Source organism: Eurypyga helias, unplaced genomic scaffold (assembly GCF_000690775.1).
Source record: "Eurypyga helias isolate BGI_N326 unplaced genomic scaffold, ASM69077v1 scaffold29555, whole genome shotgun sequence".
In the NCBI taxonomy this organism is placed as follows: Eukaryota; Metazoa; Chordata; class Aves; order Eurypygiformes; family Eurypygidae; genus Eurypyga; species Eurypyga helias.
The window spans coordinates 1-21,996 of NW_010251255.1; the positions used below are offsets into that span (position 1 = coordinate 1).

Here is a 21,996-nt window from a genome sequence, read left to right on the forward strand (position 1 = left end):
GGCTGCCTCTGCCCGCTGCCTGCCCTGAGCTCGGCATGGATACGCTTCCAGAAAACCCCATACCGTGCTTCCAACTCGCCGAACTTCGTAGTGTCTCAAATCTAAAACCGCCCAGATCGGGGCAGTCAGTGCCGCGGTTGGTGTTTGGTTTGGCCGGACGGTAACGCCCCTGCCAGGGGTGGCTGGTGGCAAGCAGCGCGAGGGTCTGTGGTAGCCCCGTGGTCCGTGCGGTGAGCTAACCAGCAAGTTAACCACCTGCTTGTGCTTGTAGTTGCAAACTTACGTATGAGACCACCGGTTAGCGAGTGTGCGCTGAATGTTCAAGGCTTAGCACTTAGTCCTCTTTTTTTCCCTGATTTCAGGACCGCTACTACAATGGCTTTCTGACTTCTTACCAAGCAACAAACTTGAACTACAGCAAATCAGTTGACTGTTCTACTTGAATTTGGTCATGCGCATCAGGAAAAGTATGTATATAATGTAGCTCCATTTTATTTTTGTACTTTTCCCTGCTTAATGGAAAGAGGAGAAGAAGCTGTCGTTAAAATGTCACTGCCGCTTGACTATTTTTAAGACTTAAACTATCTTAAGTGGGGCTTCTAGCCCTCAAAAATATTTCCATCGCTTTGCAGTCTGTGTATTCCCTTTCAGGCACTGTTACTTCTTTTGGGAAAGTGAACATCGGGAAGCATTGAACTTGGTTGTAACTTAATTTTGGCACCACAACAAGAGCCACTTGGTTGCTGTAAACGTGCCTGGCCACGCTGTAGGACTGCAGCAGATGCTGTTGGCATGCCAAGTTTTGTGTTAGAAGGTATTTGAAAGCCACTATGTATCTCTAATACAGCATACAGACTCTCTCATCTCTGGTGGGGGTAGGCTCAAAACTGTTGAAACTAGTGAGCTACTTCTGGTTTATGTAGCTCAAATCTGCATTAAAAAAAAACCCAAAACCTGCAAAAAGAAAGATGCAGCACCATTATGTCCACTTAAGTAAATTGTATTAAAATGCAGAATGTCTGGTTCCATTTCTACAGAGAACTTCTCTTTCTTTATACTTATTTATCTGTGCCAGAGCCACAGAGTATAGAGTGTCAGGGCCCCAGTGCCTTGGGCTTTATTTCGGTACATGCAGAACACCCCACACCCGAGTACACCACCCTGGGAACAGACTTGTGATACCGGTTAGATCTCGGTGGGCTACAGGGCAAAGCTATGGAAGCTGTACTGGATTGCCACGGTATCTAAAATCAATGTTTTTGGGAAGAAGGCAAGGCTAAGAGTACGTGAAGATCAAGTTCTGAGATCCAGAATGCACATTATGGGGAAGAAGAGTACAGCCAGTATTCCACTAGAAAATCCATGAAACATGGATGTAATCTGTAAAAAACGGGACGTTAAACCGAATAGTTCCTAGGATCAGTTTAGTTGCAGTAGTACCACCCCATCAGTCTGAACCCTTACCCTGCCATCTGCAGGTAGGACCTCCAGATGGCCAGGTAGGTAGTTCTAGGAGAATAAACTTTCTATAGGATTCTCCCAACCTGTATTGTTGCCAGTTACCTTTTCCTGATTTCCCGTGCTGGTTTTGTCTTCCAAGCCCATTCACATCCTTTTCCCTTTGCAATACCCGGGACTAACCAGTATTTCACATCCCACCCCCCTGCGTTACTGATGATTTTGCCAGCCTGCTTTTAAGCTTACTCTTCTGCACAACCTCCAGCTTGCCTTTATTCATGTCAGTAGTAAAGAACTGACGAGGACAGGAAGATGAGCAGGGAAAACACCTAAACTGGGAGACAGAAGAACAGATTGATGGAGGGATACAGACTGCCAAGGGGCAGAATCTAACAAGCTAAATGGCCCAGGAAAAAACCAGGAAGGTGTTTCCTCCTCAGCCCACCACCCCCCACCCTGGAGTTCACACAACCTAAAGAAGAGACAGCGAACTATTCAAAAGGCATATGTTTATTAGATACACTGAACTTTAAAAAAACAAACTTTCAAAGAATTATGCAAGAAATATATTTAAATATAACAGGTGTTATTGCAATTGCGCTACATTAAAAAATCACTTTTCTGCTGTCAGCACAGTCTGAAGACCTTTATGTTCTATGCAAGGACATTACACTGGCTCTGGCACACAGTCAGTGGTCTGCACTTTTTATTCCTCAAATGCCATTTCTGCTGCATCAGGTCGTTCTTGAAGATAAGAGCAGCTCTTTGCAGAACTACAACTTTTATGTTTCAGTAAATAAGGAACTGGCAAGGAAAACCACGAACTGCTGTCTTCCTCAGCAAAATGGAAAATCAAAGCATGATTTCGGGTGAAGACGAAGTATCATACGAGTAACAGTTCAGGAGGTAAACTCTCTTCCCATGGCCAAGTAGCTCCTATTAATCTGACTCCAGATTGCTACAGGTGCACCAAAAGGAGAACGACTCGTAGGTCCAGCATTTACGCAGATGAAATTAGTAATAGTACGTTACATTCAAGTCTCTTGATTTTGCTTATTGCCATGCTGCACCGTATTATTGCTTCATATTACATATATCGCACAGGAGGTTCATGACTGACAAGTCAGAGCGTTCAGAAATACCACAGAGGCTATCAACTAAAACAAGAAACTGTACATGTTAAGCACAGAAAGTCAAAGACTAAACTCAAATCCTTTGTCATCAAGGAGTGCTGGAAATGAAAAATAGGAAAAACCAAATACTGGATTCCCTAGATTAAATGTGCCGTAGCACTGCAATAATGGAAGCATTCTAGATATACTCTAACCAAGAGGTTTAACTATTCTAGTTAATGAATGGCAAGATTTATTTCTCTTAGAAGGACATCAACACTCTGAACAGGAACATGAATCCTAGGAAAGATAACAAACTGGGAGAAGTCATCCAAGCTATTTTTCACAATAGATAAAAACATAGGTTAATTCAAGGCACAGGTATTTTCAAAATGAACACACAGTATTTTCTTTGGAACTAGGAATCCAAAGTAAGCCATAATTACATTATCAACATGCTGTACACAGGAGCTGTTATTATGCGCATTGTTTACTAACAGCATTACCAGAAAACGATCACAAAGTTATTCGCACGCACAGATGTGCACACATACACATGAGAAAGAAGTGTCCCTGTAAATAGTTCTTGAACAGCGGCGTTACCGGGGCTGTATACCAGAAGTAACGCCCAACACTGGGTTTGGAAGACGGCTGACGCAAGGCCAGCGTGCGGAGCACAGGTGATTCACACATCTGGTTTGGGGCTGGTCGGAGGCTGCTTACTGTTGCGTGGCAACGCTCCCAGGACTGACAGAGTCATCATAAAGTGGCAGGGAGATCCATCTTTATTAATGCCACATGAAATAACTCAACACTGAGGAAACCTGGGTGCTAGACATACTAAAAAAAGAAAGTATCGCTGTTTGGCCCCCAACCAGATAGCAGATTTCTGTTTAAAAATCTCACCGTACCTTGCAGACTCTTCTGGGTATGTAATGCTCAGATTTTAACCAGGCACAACAAAACACTGAATTTGTACTTTGCGTGCACGAGGCTACATTCAGATGAAAACATTCATTTTGCCTCACAGTGATCAAGTTTTGTGAGTTTCTTAATGCTCTTGAGCTGGTTTTTGCCATCTAAAGGGGTAGAAAAAAGCCTCGCATAGACTTGCCCAGCTGGGCAATCAGGAGAAATGAACCTTTGGCTTTCTTGAAGATTGCCACTAGGAGACTGAGGCCATATACGCGTCTTTATCCCTCCCACTGAGTTCAGGGAGTTGACAAACGTGAAATATTCTTACCACCTGAGTTTCAGCATTTGGGATTGCAAAGTTGTGAGCATCCGGAACATCTTGGTTTCAGCAAGCCCAGCTAAAGGCACAAACCCCAAATGCACTGCCATTTCCTCCTGCCATAGCTCAGCCCACCCCCCGTGTCTCTCTTTGGAGCTGGACTGAGTTCATGGCTGTGCCTACCCCCTGAGAATGACACCTCCAGCACATCACCAGGCCTTGGGCCGGAGGGAAACCTGGAGTCACAGGAGTGGGACTGCTTCCTGTTGTGTCCTTGTAGCTCAAATAAAACAAAAGCAGGATAAATCGAGTAATTACCTAAGACGTTGTGGTGAACTCAACTGTTTTTAGGAAGAAGCTGGAGCTCTCGGGCACAAATGACCAACAAGCACAGGGGACCCAAGCTTCCCCTCTGAACCCTTGTCAAGGTGAGCACCTCCACTTCCTACATCAGCGTCTTTCCAAAGTTTGCAGTGTTAAAAATACCATTTAAAAAGCTTGAGGAAATTAGCATAAGCGTCCATATCAACATAATCTGCATTACTGATACCTGTGCTTCAGAGAGTAGAAACAAAAGCAGTCTGTGATGAGAACTGCATTGGTGCTCATTAAAAAAAACACCAGTATGACTCTGGACCCTTGGTGCTGGAGTTGAAAGCACCGTGCCTAATCCTCAAAATGCACACCAGGCACACACTGTAAAGTGAACCATCTGATGGTACAAGTGGAAGAGTTTCCACAAATTATGCCTTACCAAGAATGGAGCCTACCGGGAAAACTACATGATTACCAGGCAACATTACATACTTGATGGCTGGAAAATGAGGGAATTCATGGCTTATCTAAAGGCAGGCAGCTACGGGCTGCACTGTAACGCAGTACTGAAGTTACCTATTCAGAACCTTCTTGAAGCCAGGCTGCAGGGACGCATCAACTTTCTTTTCAAGAACATCATCTTGCTAAGAACAGAAAGATGTAACTTGTCAAGTGGACATCAAAATGGAGAAGGGAAAACATTCACTCTCACTTAAGAGTGAAATACTTTAACGATGATTACCTGTTTAGTGAGTGCAATATCAGACAACTCTCAGAATTCCTTTTTTAGGTATGACTCTGGAGACACTTGAGCCCTCTTCCCCTGTGTGCTTACACTGAAGTTACATCTTTATGCAGATGTCTACTTTTGAGCTGCCAAACCTACTGCCATTGATGATGGAAATCCTTTGATTATACTGGAAGACATCAATAATTTTCTTTCTCTGCTGAGAAAACACCTCAACTTCCTGCTCAAGCCCATGCACTGCAAGCAGCTAGATATGTGTAACAGTGAGAGTTTAAATCTCTGCGTTCATCTGTACCTAAGTGAAACGCAGTGGAGAACAAGTGGCTCAGGAATGAGACTTCCAGATTAATGCCTCCTTCTAGAAAAATGGTATGTTTCTATTAAACCAAAGTTGAATTGTTCTTTTCTAGTACATCTAAAAATAATTGTTCTACAGAGCAGGCAAAAAGTGCAAATTATTTACACAGTTAACACGCAAAAAAACCCAACCCCTCACTGCTTGTTTCAAGGCAATCATTGTGTGAATAACTGCCATTTTAGCAATGCTCCTCACAGGTGACTGGTCAGCGCTGAATACTCGTTCTCAAGAACTGTAAGCAGAATTTTCTTCTATGTTTCTGCATTGACTGGTTCATTAAACACTGTCATTTTCAAAATAATAGGTAACAGCAACAGTACATAAATTGTTACAAAAAGACAACTAAACTATAAAATGAATCTTCAAAACCACAGAAAGCGGTATCTGGTTATTTACAGAGTAGTGCAGTATTATAAACACAGATTAAGAGATACCTATACATAAATGACATTCTTCTACACCTACAGAATAAAGAAAGTTTAAAACAGTTTAGAGTGACAGTCAACATTACAAATGGAAAGGATTATATTTTTCAAATTGCATCTCTAATGAAGTGCTCCTATCATTTTTTACATTGTCATTTACAATGATGGCACAAGTTATATACAGTGTTAGTATGCCGTATCAGTTACTGGGCAATTACCATGGCTGTCAACGGACCTTATTCACAGGTACTGAAACTACCTTTCCAAGGTAACACTTGGTGAGCAGGAACACAAGAAACTTAGAAAAGGATTAATTTATCTGATTCATTTGTCTTACATTACCGAGGGACTTTCTTTTTAGGGCAATGTGAATGTACATGCTCAGGGACTGACTTCCCAGTTACATCACTGATAGGCAGAGATTTGTGTTTTCTCAGTATTCTTAACATACACAAAGCGGTGTTTGGTATTCAGCCAGAAACTGAAGTTCGCGTCCTTTCCTGAGGTTACAAGTTAATGCATCACAAAGTGCAGCTCCCAGTGCTCTTTAAAAGTCATGACCATATGTTACTGAAAACGATGACTCCCAGTTTGGCATAGCTTCACTGAGGGTCAGAATTTCCATCTCATGAAGAAATACTCTGGGAAAACAGATGAAGAAAGTCCAGTGGAACAAACGACGTTCCCGAGATGGTGCTTGTTTTCGTCCTCCTGAGCAAGCACGGAGACCAGAACCCCGAGGCCAGGGCGGTCTCTGCAGGGGCCTTATGGTTTGTTTTCATCTGCCCTGGCACTGACCAACTTCCCTACTGGCTGCTGTCCTCAGAATTCCTTTTGAAGGCAGTTCCTGAGGTTTTTGGTGATTTACAGGAAATTGGTACACAGACAATCCTATTAATTTTCCAACTCAAGGGCTATTTCAGTTTTTATGAACTTGTGCCTCAGCTACAAAACTGTGTACTGGAAATAAAGAAACCTCATACAGAAATTTTGTGAGGATTTAAAAATAAAAGGCAGGGGGGAGTGGGGGAACTTGTCAAAGTACAGGCGCTTCCTAGGCTTCAAAATTAGCCAAAACATGTTATGTGGGAGTTACCTCATATGGCTACGTGGACAGATCCACAGATACTTTTCTGGTGACAGGAAGGACCTTTCCAGAGCTTTATCTGTGGCCAAGCAGCTGATACAGTAGTTTAACTGTGCTAGAGTAAGTGATTGTCCGAAGAAAGGCCAAGAAATACTTGGCAGGTACCTTGCCATCTCTGCAGATGAGATCTCCAAAAGACCAATTTATAAGCTGTAGGGTGCAACCCCCTACCTCTATCATCAGGTCGTTTATAATGTGATTCAAAAAAGCGGAAGAACCCAGAGTTCATCATCCTTTATGCCCTGAATAATTTAGAGACACTCTGCAGTGAGCAAAGAGAGACCCCAGTAACTTTCCGACTTCAGCCATACTCAAAAAGTTAAGCACTGGGATTCAAAACTTGCTTCACAGATGCACACCTACACCCAGTGGTCACCATTCTCCAGGTCACGTAGCCTTGGACTTCGGATGAACGCTCAGCAACACTGTGGGTTGGGTCCACAGTGTTAAGGTACGCAGACGTCACTGCAGTATGTTGCAGTGACTCACTAAAAAACCAAACAGTTTTCTCCTTCAGAAAAGAACATTCCTCAAAGATTCTAATACTTGTCCTATGTAGCTTGTTTTATTTGTTGGTTTTGGCTTTTTTTTTTTTAACTCCAACCATGCATCACCTGACATTAAGTCTGCTTGTATGTCGAGTAATCTGATTGTAAAAATGCTGTGTATATGGCTTATAATTACACAAGCTTTTTTAATTGTAGGTAATTGTCCTAGATGATTCTTTGGAATTTACTCGCCTGTTTATTTTTCCAATTAGCAGAACCTGAAACACCTCGCAGTATCACTTCTTAGGGCACAGGCACAAATGCTTGTGAAGGCACTTTCCCCACAAAGTTTCGAGCTTTTCCTTACTCATCACAGGCAGGGCAAGCTTTCTGAACACCAGCACAGTGTGCTATGACTGCTCTCCCATCGGCCCCCACCGCAGACACAGATGAACCCTGCTTACTGGGTAGATTTGTACACTTGTAAGTTAAATTAACCCTTTTTCTAAAGGCACAGGATACAATTTTCATATGACACTTAGGTAGGGCAAGGGCATTTTCCCACTTCGGGCATCTTTAAAAAGTCTGTCTTGCAGCAGACCACGGGATTCGTTCATGCCATCATCTTCTTTTTTCAAGAAAAATAATTACAGTTTAAAGCCTTTTTCATTATATCTATGAATCGTCACACAGCCGTGATACGATACTGGCCTGGGCATGGCTGCTACTCCTGTGATAATGCCCGTTGCGGGGTCATAACAAAGAATAGTGTCTGTGGCTTCACCGTTTTCTCGTCTTCCACCAAGGATATAGATTTTTCCATTACACACAGACATGCCACAATTCTCCTGTTTCAAAATACACAAAGGAATACACGATTATTTAAAAGACAAAGACCTCAGTTCCTGCAAGTCTACCCCAGTACAGAAGGACAGCACTGTGAGGACCGTTTGTAAACAGACTGGTCTATACTATTCCCTCCAGGCCAGAAATGCAGAAAGCACAGCTAGGGAAAGCAGCAGCAAATTCCTTCAGAAAATGCTGTTTCAGGTCTAAGCCCTCACTACACCTCAGCCAAAGGATACAATGGAATACTGCTGAACACCGTACTTACCACTTAAACATGTGAGATAAGGAAAGGAGGAGAGAACAAAGGTTTTCAGAAGCAGGCACTGTTAATGCAAGAAACTGGAACAAGGGGAAGCACCTCAGAGGAGCAACAGATAACAGAGGGATGTAAACAGGGGAGAGGAAAAAAGCCATGACTAAGAAAAGACTGCCTAAGAAAAAAAGACAGCACTATGTCTTACTTGAAACAAAGAGGGACAGGGTCTTATTTCTTCCTTAAAAGGAGGCATGGAAAAACACTCAATCCAACAGAGAACACAAATGAAAATAGAGGAATAGAGGAAGGCCAGGAAAAAGAACAAAATGCTGTTAAGGCAGATACTGTAGAGTTATGCGACTGATGTTTTGAAAACATAAGGAAAATTAACTGATACACACACTTTACTACCGAGGGGACACGTCTTTCAATTCTGCTCAGTGTTCCACATGTTGAAGTGATACAGCTCTCACAGCTAACATCAGACACTGTGCTATACAGTGGGGTTTTTCCCCACTGTAAAAACCGCCTTCAATATTCTGTTACATTGAAAGGCTTTAATCAATTATAAGGAAATTACTATCTTCAGTCTAAATTACAACATGCAGCAGAACTTGACAGAGATCAATTTCTAGACAATTAAAACATCGTCTGTTATACTGTGCAGTGTTCTCCAACAGTACGTGGTCTCAGACAATGGACTGGCTAAGCGTGACACCAGCCGAAAAGCTACTGGTTCAGAAACTTCCTGTTCTGCGCGGTTTAGAATGATACAGATGAAGAAGTAAAGCAAGAATGGAACGAGAGACGCAATTTTAACAAGGTTAAACAAGTGTAAACTCATTTCATGCCAGATATTCATGTAAAAAAACCGTTCAGATGTCTCCAGGCCATTTAGTGTTCATTACCTGTCTGCTGAACGTGTTCTGTACGTGCATCCAGTAGTCCTCAACGGGGTCATAGCAGTAGATCGCTTTGGTAAGCCCACCAGCAACATAGATGAGATTGTTCAAAGACACAGCCGTAATACATCTTTTTGCAATAGGGATAGTTGCACGGAGCAACCAAGAATTAGTATCGGGATCGTAAGACTGAACCTGAAAACAAACACATGCATTTCAGATTAAAAGCCTAAATGAAATAACAACCTGGCATGCCCACGCTGGTTATGTAAGGAGGGCCAAGGACGCGACACCTGGCGGGCGCTCCCTCACCGAGAAAATGAACTCAATATAAATATAGGTCCACGTAACGATGATTTCTTCATAGGCACTGTATTCACCACTGTTTTCCTTATCCCTCAGGTTTAAGAATTCGCACAGCGTGTGAAGCCAACGACAGCACCCGTGAGAAAGACCGCAGTAACAGGAAGTGATTGAGTTAATGCTTTCTACTTCAAATGTTTACTATTTTAGTAATGCCATACTCCATTCAGCAAACCAGTTAAAACAGCTCTCTGCGTGATCTGCTTTCACACCAGCAATACTGTTTACCATGGATCAAAGATGCAATCAAATACAATTAACTGACCTTGTCAGAACACGTGTTGTCATCAGGACCACCCCCGATGACAAACAGTTTGCCAACGCAGCTGGTGACTGCTGGGGAGCTCACAGCTTCTTTGAGGGGAGCCACCTCTGTCCATCGATTGGAAAACGAATCGTAACACTCCACACTGCTGAGGCGGTTTTGCCCATCGTATCCTCCAACAACATATACCTACGCAAAGCGGTGACAACGATCATCCTTTCATTTTTAGAGTAGTTACTACATTTAAATATGAAATTAAATGATCTAAAGCTGCAGGATCCTTATTTGCTAGGTTTGTGAAGGGATACTTTCCTCAAATTTTTAATTTATACATAGAGGGAGAAGAATGTGGTCTAAAAATAACAGGTAAAGACTCTCTGGAGAGTTCCATTCAGTCACATGTAGAATGACACTGCAAACACACAACCATAGTATTACTGAGAGAGAAGCTTCCTATTTGAATGGCATTTGTTAAAAAAGGCACTTCTCTGCATTTCTCTTTTACAGATTGCATTCAGCAACAGCATCACTAAAAATCCATCTGAATTTACCTTTGCTTTTCTGTGGTTTACTTTTTTCCTACTTGCTGCAAAAATATTTCTTCCTCACAGTTTGTAAACGTTACTTTCCTGTTGCTCCTCTCATATTTAAGAGCAGAGGTCCTTACTATTTGTGTCTGCCTTCTTCCCTGTGTTTGCTCCAGCATCACATCTCATCTCCAAGAAGTTACTCGCTCTAAGGGACACCACATGCACGTCTTCCCTAACTTTCATTAATGGAATCCTCACAGGCAGTTGAGCCCAACTACTGTTTTTATGTTAGCACATACATGCCTTCAAAATTCAGCAAAGCCTCCCACCTCCCCACAGCATGTATTGGCTTCATTTCAGTATAAAACACTGAAGAGCACAGAGCTGACATTGAGTGGTAAATCCAGATGTTTCTCCGACTCCCAAAAAACTGCTTCTTGGGGATAAGACACTTCAATAACAAAAAAACCATAAATGAAGGGTACTGTGATTTTCATGTCCACAGGTGCTGTCTGACTGATAAAGAGCCTAACTGCTTAAAATAATCCTTTATTTAAAAATATGTCTTTTGAAAATCGACAGGGGATACAAAGCAATACTAAGTATGTACATATGTTTTCTCCGCTATCATCTTACACACAGCAAACATCCCCACTATAAGAAAATTTCTAAATATACTTCTCTTACTTTACCAAGAAGCACAGCCATTTTATGACGCCATCTGCCTTTATTTAAGGAGGCAACTCTGATCCAAATGTTAAGTTGAGAGTTATAAATCCAAACATCCCGGCTATTGATTCTTCCACCTTTAAGAATAAAAATATGCCAACGTGAATAAATTCATTATTGAATGAGGAATGTTAACTCTTAACAGGCCCCTCTACAGTGGGCAATGCAAACTTTATATCCTTTTTAGGTAAAATAAAGTTCTATCTGTATTTGTACGTTAGACTGAAAAAGTGAATGTCAGTGGGTTTCAAGCGTGAAGATGTAGACTGAGTTATTTTACTATGTGTGCCTTTCCTGGCAACATGCTGAGATCGCATTAGGTTACTTCTTGAGACTGGAATGAATTTTAATGGCTCTTGCCCGTGCCCTTCAGACTTCTGTAGTACCACCACCTGGATAAGACACTCGCAATCTTACCCGCCTACGTGCCTCACGGCACGGCCCTGCACTAGCTGTTCCCCTACCTGACTCGTGCATACATCACCTTGTTCTACCTTTTGTTTAAAAGTCACACAGGCACTACAAATCTGAGGAGACAGTTTCTTTGCTTAAACTCACACATGGGGCTTGGTGTCTAAACCGTCAGCTGCACCCCATAATTCACCCTTGCTGCAAAACTGAACGAGAGGTGTTTAAAAACCTAGAGCTACTGCTCATTTCTCTGTAAAAGGCACCAACTCGGGTGCTAAAAGGGATTTGTTTCCATTCCACATTCCCACGAGGAGAAGCCGCTTTAACTGTGTTTCTTTTGGAATCTAGGCAGCCATACAATAGAAACGAGCCGCCAGCAACGTCCCCACGCTGCGGTGCTCCTAGGCAACTCATGTTTTTAACCAGCACACAGCACGTTTTGTAGCAGAGAACATGCTGCTGGGAAAAGACTGCTTGGGATTTTTTTGCTTGTCATTTTTCCAGCTGTTGCTGCAAACAAGCCACCGCTATCTTTCAAAGAGGCGTACTTCAGGAGCATAAGCCAGTCTCTTCAAACACAACCGACATCCTGGAAATCAGCTGTAAAAAACTGCTGATTAATACCAAACCAATAGCCCAGGAATCACTTTTGTCTACGCTAAGATTGGTTTGGGGCTGGTGTTCACCACTGACATCAGAAAGTGACTTTCAGTTGAGCTTCTGGAAGCTCACGGTACACAGCTCTGTCCCACTAAGGAAACCAAACCCGCAACAGAACGCAACAGCGCAGGAAAGAAAGGCGTCTTGAATTGTTTAGGACTATTCACCTGAAACAAGAATATCGTTCCGCAGAGCGCACACCGCATACTCGGACTTGGTAAACTCTGGAAGTTTAGCCAGTGACTTCCACTCTCCTGTTACCGGATCGTAGCACTCGGTGTAGGGCAGATTAAACCCTCCAACTCGTTCACAGCCTCCAACAACAACTATCACCTCAGAATAACCGGTCGACCTGAAAAAGTGACGATGGAAAACTAAGATGTGGAAGATGGTTATTAGTACATGGAGGAGGCCAAGCAACATTGTCTTCAAAACTGTGTGAAAATCGGAAAATTTACTGTTTAGCATTAACTTCTACTGCAAAGAAAAGAAAAGAAAGGGTCACTTAGCAGAGTTAGAGGTTTTCACTGTTTCCAGCGGTCTCCTTACGCAGCGGGTTGCTACACCGACACGTGCTCTCTGTAAGCAGTGGAGTCGCACTATGTAAAAATCAAACCATTAAATAATACAGCAAGTCCTGACTCCAGCAGTATTTTTCCTTTGACTGTGTATGTGGAGATATGAGAAACAGAGTTCAGGTAAGGGCCTGAGACAATGAGCTGAGCAATCTGTTTCACACTGAAACCAGAACTCCCAGTTTTACAAAATCTATAATAGTTTAGATTGCTTGAATATTCAAAAAGTTTAAAATATTTTATTTCCTGGAAAAAAAAGCTGAAGGCATACAGTCACCAACATAAGGGAAAAGAAAGAGACCTTAGAGCCAATGCACAGTTAAAAAACTGAATATCAAGTGTAGTGACAGAAATAAACACTAAAGAACACTGAAGTAAAAATTCAAGCCTAAACCAAAAACTAAAACCCAGTGTGGGGAGAAAAAAAAAAAAAAAAGGCATCAGTCTGCAGTGTACACAGTAAGCCTTTCAAGTCTATTCCACGTTCTCATTCTCCTACTGCTTAACCTGATGCTTCTGCCTTACACACGGGCTGCATTCACGGCAGTAACAAGAATCGCTAGACGTTAATCCACGCTTCAGTGCAGAGAATCAACCAGCCATCTTCCATGTGCACATCAAACTACGACCAACTTTTTTCTCCTCTCAAATTTATCATTTCTTGTAAGCATTAGTCAAGATGTTTTCTCTTCAGGGCATTTTGAGACTAAAGGATTTTGCACTGATAGAGTTAGTGGACTCAAGGACTGCTGTGTATTAAGTAAAACTGAACACAAGATTGATTTTGGTTTTGGTCAGCCTTTTTGTTGTGTCGTGCTTTAACTTCGATCCCCACAGGAGCAAGCGTCTCATTCGCACCACTGCTGAGTACTGCAGTGCTCTCTCGAAGACCTACATGACTTAGGGCTGCATTTGAGATAAAAGTTGCATGATCTGTCCCCAAATTTCCTAACTTATGGAAACTTCTGCACATATTAACTGATAAATCCTGATGACATTCTCCCCATTTTGAAACATCAGGAATGAAACCAGTTAGCCCTTCTATCTCCTTGGCAGCACACCCCACCATCTGAATATACCACATTTCCTCCTACTCAGGATATTTTAAGGAGGCAAAGGCACTACTAAATGGTAACGTACTGTGAGATTATACGACGAAGATGCATATCTGGGGAAGCACACTTACACGCCTGAACTAGGAGAAACACTCTCTTCAGCTCCTTAGCCTTGAAGTCATGCTCATTCCTGGTTTCTATGTATCTACTGTTACTGTCTTTTGCTTTTTTGAGGAACAACTCTGAAAAGAATCTCTCAAAGGATAAGACAGGGGAAGTTCCTGTGCCAGCAAAGCACTACCAAGAAACAGAATTGCCTTAAGAGCAAGATACTCATCTCTTCATCTGCCGAAGCAAGCCCAGCTACATCAGCTAACGGTATGTACCGAAGAACGTTGATTACTTTCTAGATTAGACGCAAGGCCTCCATTCACTTACTGGAAAGCTTACTGTACTGGATTATCAATCTCTACTTTCTAACTAAATGAACCAAAAATCTTTGATCTGAGAGAGCTCTCTACGAATTGTTGTGATGGAGTTTTGCCCTTTGAAGGAAATATTAATTTAATACAGCATTTCAGATGCACAGAAAACCAAAATTCTTCCCAACATTTTATCACCTCTAGAACCACATCCTTTCTTCAGTTAAGAAAGGTTTTCTCCGTTAACGTCTTCTTGAAGGAGTCTTGCACTGCACAGGTTCTGGTTAGTTTCAGAACATTTTTTGCAAATGACAGAGGGCACATCAGTTAAAAACAAAAAGTGGGAGTACACCAGAAGAACATACAGGCAAAGTCTAATTCCAGAAGAGAGCTAAGGATATATTTGGAGATTAGAGAAAGCCGTGATCTCAATCAGCAGTACAGAATGTTGTCCTTGCATCCCTCAAAAGAAAGGATGTGAGCAAAATAACAGAGGTGAGCTAAAAAGGGCACTGGAGAGGTTCCAGGAGACACTCTCTGTCCAGGAAAAGGTGCACAAAATAGAAGAGAGGAAGTGGAAGGCAGCTGACAGAGTATCATGCAATCCTGTGCATTCCCAAGAGCAGGTTTCCAAGGGGTCCGGAGTTACATGCAGACCTCTAGACGAGGTGAGAATGCCAACCAGCACAGTGTCAGCTAGACAGAAGAACTTCCAGTAGTTCAAACAGATTCCCTTCCAAAACATTCTAAGATTGGGAGACAAATTACCATCATTCTGGTAAATCAATACTTCCTCCCCTCCCCCCTAGTTCACTTTAGCAAATGGGATAACCAAGAGGAAAGGAGAGCGAAACACAAACTCATCTCCTTGAGGCACAAATAAAGAGACTCTATTAATGCTTTCTAAAGGCAACCAAAAAGGATGTGTTTAAATGTATACATGTAGTAACTTCTCATTAACTAAAGAGGACGCTCACATACTGTTACCAGACAGCTTAACAGGACTGTGCGATTGCCAAACTCACAGGGACCCTGAAGATAATCCAAGGCATGCAGTAGGAAGAGCCTGGTTTGTTTTGCCTATGGAAACATGTTACTGCTCACTGCTTGGTCTCGGCCTGGAGATTTGCTGCACACCGCTGCTGACAGCCGACAAGACAGCCTCAAGATGTCACTGTGTCCTTGCAAATACATAACTGACACGGAGAGACCGCCGGCACGTGCCAACGATGCACACACCACAGACAGCAAGTGCTGCGCCACATTTTAAGCTTGTATTTACTCCAGGTAACTCTACGCAGGCTTCCAAAAGAAAAGAAAATATAATCAACTGCGCAATGGCAATCCACACTGTTCTTTTAAAAAATGGGTAGGTGCAAACGTACCCATACAAGGAATTGCCATTGATTTCCAGAAGTTTCAGTAAACACACTGGCGTGGGAATTTCTGACCCTGCAGCCCGTCTCCTTTTAGAAACAGTTTAGAGAACGAAATCCGAGGAAGGCAGGGAAGAAGGAAGAGAGGCCTGCAGCATCCTCTCCTCCCCAAACCCCCAGGAAATGCCCAGAAAAGGCAGGATGAAAACGTGGGGAACTTGGTAACTGTTTCAAACCACGATCTCTTTTTGCTATAGGCAACAGAAACAAACAGGCAGCAGAAGCGAAGGGCAAAGAACTATTCCATGAATGTAATAGAAAAGGGGAAAACATTCCTGAAAAATGTAAATTACTTCTCTTGTTCCTGCCTACTCGAATTGACGGTGCAGTTTAATAACCTCAGCAGTAAACCCAACAGAAGCCACAGAATCCCAGAGCAGCCCCCCTCCGCCCCAGCCTCAGAGAGCACCTGTATCAGGCAAGGTACTTCCTTTACAAACCGGAACCCTGCACCGAGGCCCTTCATGCTCTCACGCACCTACACACCACGCACATCTGTCGGAGCAAATACACTCGGACTGTTAGGTCCGAGTGTATTTGCTCAAATTGAGTAATAAATGTACAACCAACACCACATGATATAAAATCTCTCCAACTACTCAGACCAAAGACTTCCTTGTTTGAAGAATTCCCATGGTTCCCCCCTCAGGCCCGCACTCAGGTATGAACTGCCTCAGAAGCTAACATTGCACCAGCTTCCAAACTGCCATGAGCCAGAAGTTTCCGCAGACCCCCCATGGCAGCGTGCTGCTTAGAAAACCTGGCAGTAGGGCTGCAAGGACCTTAAGAATTTCTTCTCTCACAGCAGGATTGAAGACTGGGAAGCCACTAATGGGGCAAATGCTTGCTAAGTGGGGTTTTTTTTTTCCCCCCCTATAAGCAAGCCTTTAACACATGCCAAAAAAAAAAGAAGGCTCCCTGCACAGCCACTGTACAGCAACCACCTCTGACTAGGAGTAAGCAAAGAGGAGTAACTCCTAACAGTGTCTGTTTGTCCAGACCGGATCATTGCATCACCTCAACGGAAGACAGGATTTTTCAATCAGCCGGAGTTAGCAGTAAGCTATCATGTCAACTACCATCCGGAGGTAAGGCTTTTACTGGGAAAATATTTTTCAGGAAAACAATTCATAACCACCATTGCTCATAAATGCCACTAATGGACTCTTCCTCATTTCTTCTTGCAACTTCAGTCACCTATTTGTGTAACACATTATTAGCTAGTAGCAATTCCGAGTTATTAAATGTCATAGAATAAGCATGAAATACTTCAGGAACTGTTTCATAACTCTAAAAATGCAAGATTTTGTTTCTTTACAGTTAAGAACCTGTTGGTCTGCTGTCTGCTGTCTATTACAAATCCATGTACTACTGCATCGGTGAAGTATTTGTGACATAGCAAGGGAATGCTCTGAATCTATATCCCCATCCACATCCTTTACAGTGTCCTGTACACGTGCATTGTCATAAAAAGAAAGAAGGCTGGGAAATGGAATGGTTGACTTGCTAGGGCACAGTAAGTTCTTTCCAAAACATCGCTATTGTATGCAATAACCAGATACCACTTAGCCAACATTAACTTTTAAAAATATTTTCCTTGCAAGGTAATATAGCTTCACTCACCTGAACAGTCGTTTATTTCATCACAATAAAGCGCTCTGTGCAAAGCGACTCACGTATACTTCCAAGACCTGTGTAAGCTTCAAGTACAGACGTGTACCTGCAGTGGCTCCAGAATGCAACATACAATCAACTGCAAGAGATGTTTTGCTGGGCACGTGTATATTAAATATCTGTACACGGAACTATGTCCTTCTCCTACAGAAATAAGGAAAAAAAAAAGAAAAATTCCTCACCTGCGTGGCCTAGTTCTGGGAGACATCATCTCGTTTCCCAGGATATGGTACCGCCTGGCTTCATGCAGCAGCTGATAGCACTCTGGGGAGTTCTGAATCAGCTGGTCCACTTCCACAGTCTGAACAAAGTAGTTTGGGTGTAACAATGGGAGCCTGACATGCGTCAGAAGTTCATGTAACACTGGTCTTCGCAACTCAACTGCCCGGTACACCCAGCGCATGACGGCTTCAAACACCATCTCTTCCTTACTGATGACCAGTTCATCACTGCAAATGTAATCAATAAGCTCATCCTTCCCCAGTTCAAGGAATTCTTCATGCTGGGACACATCCTCAAACGTCTGCAGCGCAAAATTCCTGCACTTGGTGAACAGCGTCTTGAGCGAGTGCGTATCTGCAAAGCGCTGGATTCCCAGGCAATTGCAAGGATCCAGCTGTTCTTCCAGGAACTTGGCACAGGCGTCACGCAAAACACTGATCTGAAAGAGACTTGATGTTTCAAAGAGATACTGCACGTTCTCTGTAGTGATTTTCACCTTGCCAGTGTATACATACTGCAAAAAGCAATCCATAGCTTCAGCAAAAATGCCGTTGATCTCCACCAACATCTCTCTGCTCTCTCTGTGATCATTGCAAAACATGGCTCTGAAGTAGCTGCTGCAGGCCGAGAGAACAGCCCGATGGCAGGGAAACTCCCTGCCCTCCACGCAGATGATAACGTCCGTGAACAACCGGCTGTCTCGAAATTCATTGAAGATCTGGAGAATGCTTTCAGCATGGGACGATCCCGAGGAGAAGTCGAAAAACTCCGGGCCTGACAAGGATTTTGGGTCCATTTCAAAAACTTTCCGTTTGGTTGCAGGGGAATCTCGTATCCCACTATCCTCTCTATTCAGTCTGCGTCCCAATATTAGTACCATTGTTACATCAGTTGGCTATAGAGTCATTGAGAAAAATTGGCGGCGTTTCTCCTTTGCAGCACTACGGTCTGAAAAATTAAAACACTTCAGTATTCACTCTGGCATATTTGTAATTTCATCATGAGCATTAGACAAGATACTTGTTTGGTCACTCTAGGAACTGGCGCAGTTTTTGACCTTTACTCGAGGTGACACAGTGTTACAGGGCAAGTTACGTGCCCCTTGCAATGGAGCTCCAGGGCAATGGAGCGTTATCTGCTATGCGTTAAATACAAAACAGACCCACGGAACAGGTGTCATCGGTGAGTTCTGAATGTCCCAGCACCACTGGCACTGTGTTAGTGTTCAAGATAAAATCCCCGAGATCTCGGCTCCAGCAAATCACCTGACTGACAGAAGCCAAAGATTTCCTGGATAAAGATCCAGAGCTTGGACTTTTCTCATTTCAGCTGGAGCCTCCAAGTGCCACTATAACATCACTAGTCATAAAAGGGGGTGTCGGGGGGGAGTGGAGTTTTGAAAATAAGAATTCAGTTGAGAAATCACTCCCTTTTCATTATAAAGTCTGTGACAATCAAGTCTTACAATAACAGTGTTTAGTATTGTTGTCATCTCAATAAATAACTGTGACCGCCAGTTTTCACCTGTTCGTTTCTAGTTTCTCCACATTAGTTCACTGATAACCTAAGAGTCAATTAAAAACAAACGTAAATTGCTAGCGCACAAAACAGACTGAAGGATTACATTTGTTCGTGTAGAACTACTGAAAACAAGAACCAAGGGCAACTTACTGAAGACCGGGGCAGTTCCTGTTTGCCAGAGTACTACCAGCAAATAATTATTGGCAGAACTTTTTGCTCAAACAAACACTTCTGGGTTTCAGATGCAGCGTACGGTGCCCCCCCAGCACAAACACCCATCAGCAGAGCACTGAAGGTGCAAAAATCAAGTACTCAAATGTTAGCGTATGCCAACATTAAAGTTTGGCAGTGACAGAACGGCGGGTGATTTTGCAGTTAGTGCGTGTTGGAGGGAACGTGATCACCCGATCCAGCAGCAATAGGGCTTTTTCCCACTCCTGAACTTCAAAATGAATGAGATCAATGTCCACCAAAACATACTGAGGCAGGAACAGGCTGGGCAAAACGCCCTCTCAGGTCCAACGCGGGCATCATTCCAAACACATGTAATATTTATTTGCATGTCTACAAGGACACGCACTGAACTGCTTTAAAGTTTATGGAATTTTTTTTCACGCTTCCAAGAGGTTATATGCAGTTTCCCTCATTCCCCACTCGCACCGTCAGTACACGTCAGCTCCTCACAGCCATTCCACCGCCCCACGTGCTAGCAGCTGCAGAGCTGCAATTACCCAGTCCACGTCTGCCTACATCATCGCTTAATATAGAACACAACGAACACGCTTTTTTTAAACAGGCTTTTTATACAGCCCTTTTGAAAGGCACCATCTTAACAAAGAGCCAGAAAAGAATGTGTGCTGTACACTTACTCCTTGAGAAAAGAGGGTTTAAAACCATCATTTCCCATATACAATTTTTTTGCACATATCTACAAGGTAGATTCTTGGTATGGCTCATCTACTCTACAAAACATTTAATTTTAATATGAATTAAAATCAGATCAGTTATTGCTTTGATGCCCAAAACCCATGTTGCAATGAGCCGATCTAATAACTGATTGCTTCAGAGAGACCCGAACGAGGCATAAATGGACAGTGCGATCTGCAGCTGATATTCTATCCAAGGCATTTCACAACCAGCTTGCCCTCTAATGACGCAGGCCAGATTAAAAACAAAACAACAACCACCACCACCTCACCAGCTGTTGCTATAACCCCCTAACCCTCACAGTGAGCTTTACCTGCCATTAATCCCACACTACCCAGCATGAGAAATGAAGCACCTGCTCTAAGAAAGGGAAATGTGACAATGAAAATATAAATATAAACCCTCAAGGCTTGATTCCAGCGTCACAGATTTAAATCAGAAGAATGCCACCAAAGCTGATGGAGCTTTTCCAAAGCTAAGCTAGCCTGGCATCCGAAACGAGACACTGGCATATTGCACGACAGGGCACAACCCGGCAACAAAGTGAAAAAAGCTTCAAGACGAAAGCTTTCTCATTATGTGAGAAGTTAAGACGACACTCTATTATGCAATCGCTGCTAAATGGCAATAAGGGCTCTGGGTTGAGACTGCTCGCTGAGGGAAGCAAGGACTTCTTTATGCTTGGGACTTGGAACCACAGGAAAGTAGTGGTCAGCAAATGACTTCTTTTCTGATGTCCCGACGGTTTAAAGAAACAGGAGACTAAAAACCCAAAATCCATGGAGCAAAAACTAATCGAGGGGATAAATACTGCAAATATACAACTAACAGAAAGGAAAAGTAATTACACTCCATTGCAGGAATTACTGCTTTTGAATATACTATGCTCCACCTTCTATCCAGCTAATGACTTCTGCAGGTTTGCCTAAGCAAAGGAATTTTGTAAGATATCGGGATTGCTACCACATGTCCAGCTCGATCAGACATACATATGGCCTTCTTGCCAATCCTGCTCTGGCAGTTTTAAAATGTCACCACTTCCAGCTGCCCACCCCATCTTTCAGCCCCAAAGCTGGACAGGCAGAGGGGAATCCGTGCCCAAAGCTGAGCTGCTTTGGATGCAAAGGAGGGAAACACAAGAGGATATACCGTGTATATAAAGGTACACGTGCCCTCAGGCTCTGCACTATAAAGCCCTGATCATTTACAGAATTTAACATTTGAGAGATCTTCAGTAAGTTTAAACAAAGCAAAACAAATGAAGTATGTTCCCCAACGGCAACTAATCTAAAAAAATACAAAACGCTTAGGACTGCTTGCCTGAGCAAGGGTCAACAGGAGGGACCTTAAGCCCATCTGAGAGTCTGCCCATCCAACACACTGGAAAGGAAAAAGGAATCACGCTTTCCTCCAACAGGTTTTCAAAAATGTTTTGGAAATACAGACACGGCTCCGACATGGATGTTACCTGCACATCTCTACATTAAGCTGGGAAAAGTTCAGCAGATTCCTCTGATTTCCATAATCTATGCTGTCTGTAGGCTTGGCTACACAGGACGTTCCTCAGAAACGATCTAAGAGCCCAATCCAGAGGCAGGAAAATGAGGGCTAGAAAGTGTTTGCCCTGACACCTTATATCAGTTAATCCTCCTATGCAAATTAACTTTAATGTTGCACTAAACTCCTCCTTCCTCCACTGGGAGGGAGGATCCTCACGGGTTTTACATCCCCATGGATTTTACCCCTCTCCCTACAGCCGCAGCTCTGGCCACAGCTAGCAACCTTCTGGTAGAGCTGCTCTTCCGTCGCTCCTGCCTCACAGGACTGGTCCGTCAGGTGAACGGATGGAAAGCAGCAGAGGGAAGAGGCGGTCGGGGCCGGGGCGAGGCCCTGCGGTAACACCTAGTCATCAGG

The 21,996-nt window shown here is 43.1% G+C and overlaps 1 protein-coding gene across 1 annotated transcript; it reads right to left on the reverse strand.

Annotated features, from left to right (window-relative positions):
* Window positions 1-7,791: 7,791 nt before the first annotated feature.
* Window positions 7,792-18,514, reverse strand: KLHL24 (kelch-like family member 24). Its single transcript, XM_010151968.1, has 6 exons — window positions 17,595-18,514; window positions 12,418-12,602; window positions 11,138-11,256; window positions 9,921-10,109; window positions 9,299-9,487; window positions 7,792-8,133 (listed from the first exon to the last, which is right to left on the reverse strand). Exons 1-6 carry the CDS (start codon window positions 18,512-18,514, stop codon window positions 7,933-7,935), a joined length of 1,803 nt encoding a protein of 600 aa, XP_010150270.1. The 3' UTR covers window positions 7,792-7,932.
* Window positions 18,515-21,996: the final 3,482 nt, after the last annotated feature.